This window comes from Mandrillus leucophaeus, unplaced genomic scaffold (genome assembly GCF_000951045.1).
Source record: "Mandrillus leucophaeus isolate KB7577 unplaced genomic scaffold, Mleu.le_1.0 Scaffold2, whole genome shotgun sequence".
Taxonomy (NCBI): Eukaryota; Metazoa; Chordata; class Mammalia; order Primates; family Cercopithecidae; genus Mandrillus; species Mandrillus leucophaeus.
The window spans coordinates 5,782,469-5,784,639 of NW_012102031.1; the positions used below are offsets into that span (position 1 = coordinate 5,782,469).

At 55.1% G+C, this 2,171-nt stretch overlaps 1 protein-coding gene across 1 annotated transcript in view; it reads left to right on the forward strand.

Annotated features, from left to right (window-relative positions):
• The first annotated feature begins 254 nt into the window (after positions 1-254).
• CARD10 (caspase recruitment domain family, member 10) overlaps positions 255-2,171 on the forward strand; it is a 27,811-nt gene continuing 25,894 nt past the window's right edge. Inside the window, exon 1 of the mRNA XM_011978909.1 lies at positions 255-594. Coding sequence (XP_011834299.1) covers positions 304-594 — 291 coding nt within the window. The 5' untranslated portion in view covers positions 255-303. The remainder of the gene's footprint in view (positions 595-2,171) is intronic.

The window sequence follows — 2,171 nt, forward strand, 5'->3', positions numbered from 1 at the left end:
GGCCTCCCAAAGTGCTGGGATTACAGGCATGAGCCACTGCGCTCGGCCGGTGTAAACATTTTTATATGGATTTGTCCATCTTTTTTCTCTTACAACTCCTGGATTTTGTGTGTTGTTTAGGAAGACCTCCCCTGCTCCCAAATTCTACAAACATATTCCAGAATTTCCCTCTAGTGTTTTTCTGATTTGAGTTTTTTGACACAGTCTACTATCTCCTGGATTTTACTTGCCTGAGCTGCCTATTCTGTCCCCTGTTCTGTCCTGGCAGATGAGGAGGGGCCTGAGGGCCTGACCCAATTCTTGATGACAGAGGTGCGACGGCTGCGGGAAGCTCGCAAGAGCCAGCTGCAGCGGGAGCAGCAACTGCAGGCCCGGGGCCGGGTGCTTGAGGAGGAGCGGGCAGGGCTGGAGCAGCGGCTGCGGGACCAGCAGCAGGCTCAGGAGCGCTGTCAGCGGCTGCGGGAGGACTGGGAGGCGAGCAGCCTGGAGCTGCTGCGGCTCAAGGATGAGAACTACATGATCGCCATGCGCCTGGCACAGCTCAGTGAGGAGAAGAACTCGGCTGTACTTCGCAGCCGTGACCTGCAGCTGGCGGTAGGCCCTGGGGAGATGAGTCAGGGAGGCAAGGGAAGGGGCAGCTTTTGCAATATAGTAGCCAGCCAGCCTGCGTCCCAGAGCAACCATTGCTGGCTCTTTGACATGGATAAGTCCTTTTAGTGCTCGGTGTACCTACTTCATTGGGTCATGACTGTAATTCTCAATGGGGGGTGATTTTGACCCCCTAGAAACATTTGGCCACGTCTGGGAGACATTTCTGGTTGTCACAATTAGTGGGGATTTATTGGCATCTGGTGTCAGGGATGCTGTCAAACGCCCTACAGGGCACAGGACAGTCCCCAACAAAGAATTACCCAGCCTAAAACGTCGGTAGGGCCGGGGCTGGGAAACGTTGGGCTATGAGGATTCAGTGAGTTTTTTTTTTTTTAGTGAGACGGAGTCTCACCCTTGTTGCCCAGGCTGGAGTGCAGTGGTGTGATCTCGGCTCCCTGCAGCCTCTGCCTCCAGGGTTCCAGTGATTCTCCTGCCTCAGCTTCCCAGGTACCTGGGATTACAGGCATGTGCCACCACACCCAGCTAATTTTTGTATTTTTAGTAGAGATGGGGTTTCACCAAGTTGACCTGGCTGGTCTCGAACTCCTGACCTCAGGTGATCCACCCGTCTGGGCCTCCCAAAGTGCTGGGATTATAGGCGTGAGAGACCATACCCGGCCCGGTGAGTTTCCATTTAAGACACAGAGTTTCAAACATGTACAGTCCCTAGCACACTGCTCAGGGCTTGTGTCAATAGCCATTGTTGATATTATCAAGAGCCACGCAGGTTATAAACATTGTGTCTTCTAATCCTCCCCAAAGCACTATACGCCAAGTCCTCATTTGCAAATACAGACTCTGAGATTCAGATTAGTGAAAGGACTTGCTCAAGGTCACAGAGCCAGGAAGCTGCACAGCCTGGGTTTGAACCGGGTCCGGCTGGCTCCAGTGCCAGCCCACTTCCCACGCTGCTGTTCCGCCTGCCCCCTGTGTGGGGAAGTCTCACCCGACTCCCTCCAGCAGCAAGTGAGGTCGTGCCTCCTGCTGCATCTCACTTTCTTGGTTTCCGACTGGGACTCAGCAGGGGGATAATACTGGTATTTGACTGCCTCAGGGCATTGTTCCAAGGATTTAATGAGCTCATCCACGTCACGGGCTTAGCAGTGCCAGCCGCATGGCACGCAGGAGGCTTTCCCCAGCCATGTTGCTCAAGGCTCCACAGTGGGTTCTGACCGTGGAGTTTGAAGCCTCCCTACCCCAGGAGCCTTGGGCTGTGGCTACAGCGTTGCAGGTGGCCGTGAAGCTGTAGATGTGGGTGCACTGGTGTGCCAGTCCTCGGTTTGTGCATGCCAGGTGGGTCGATATCCTGGGGAGGTTGAGCCCTCATGGGGGTGTTGAGGCCACCAGTTGAAGGGTCCAGGCCGCTGGTCCTGCTTGAGGATGAAGGGGGCTGGTTTCAGGTTGTGAGATGACCTTGAGGCCATCGTTTGAGGGCCTGGTTGGTGTGTGGCATGAGATGGAGGCTTTCTGAGGAGTGGTGGGCAGGGACAGGGACACAGGTCCCAGGCCTGCTCTACTGC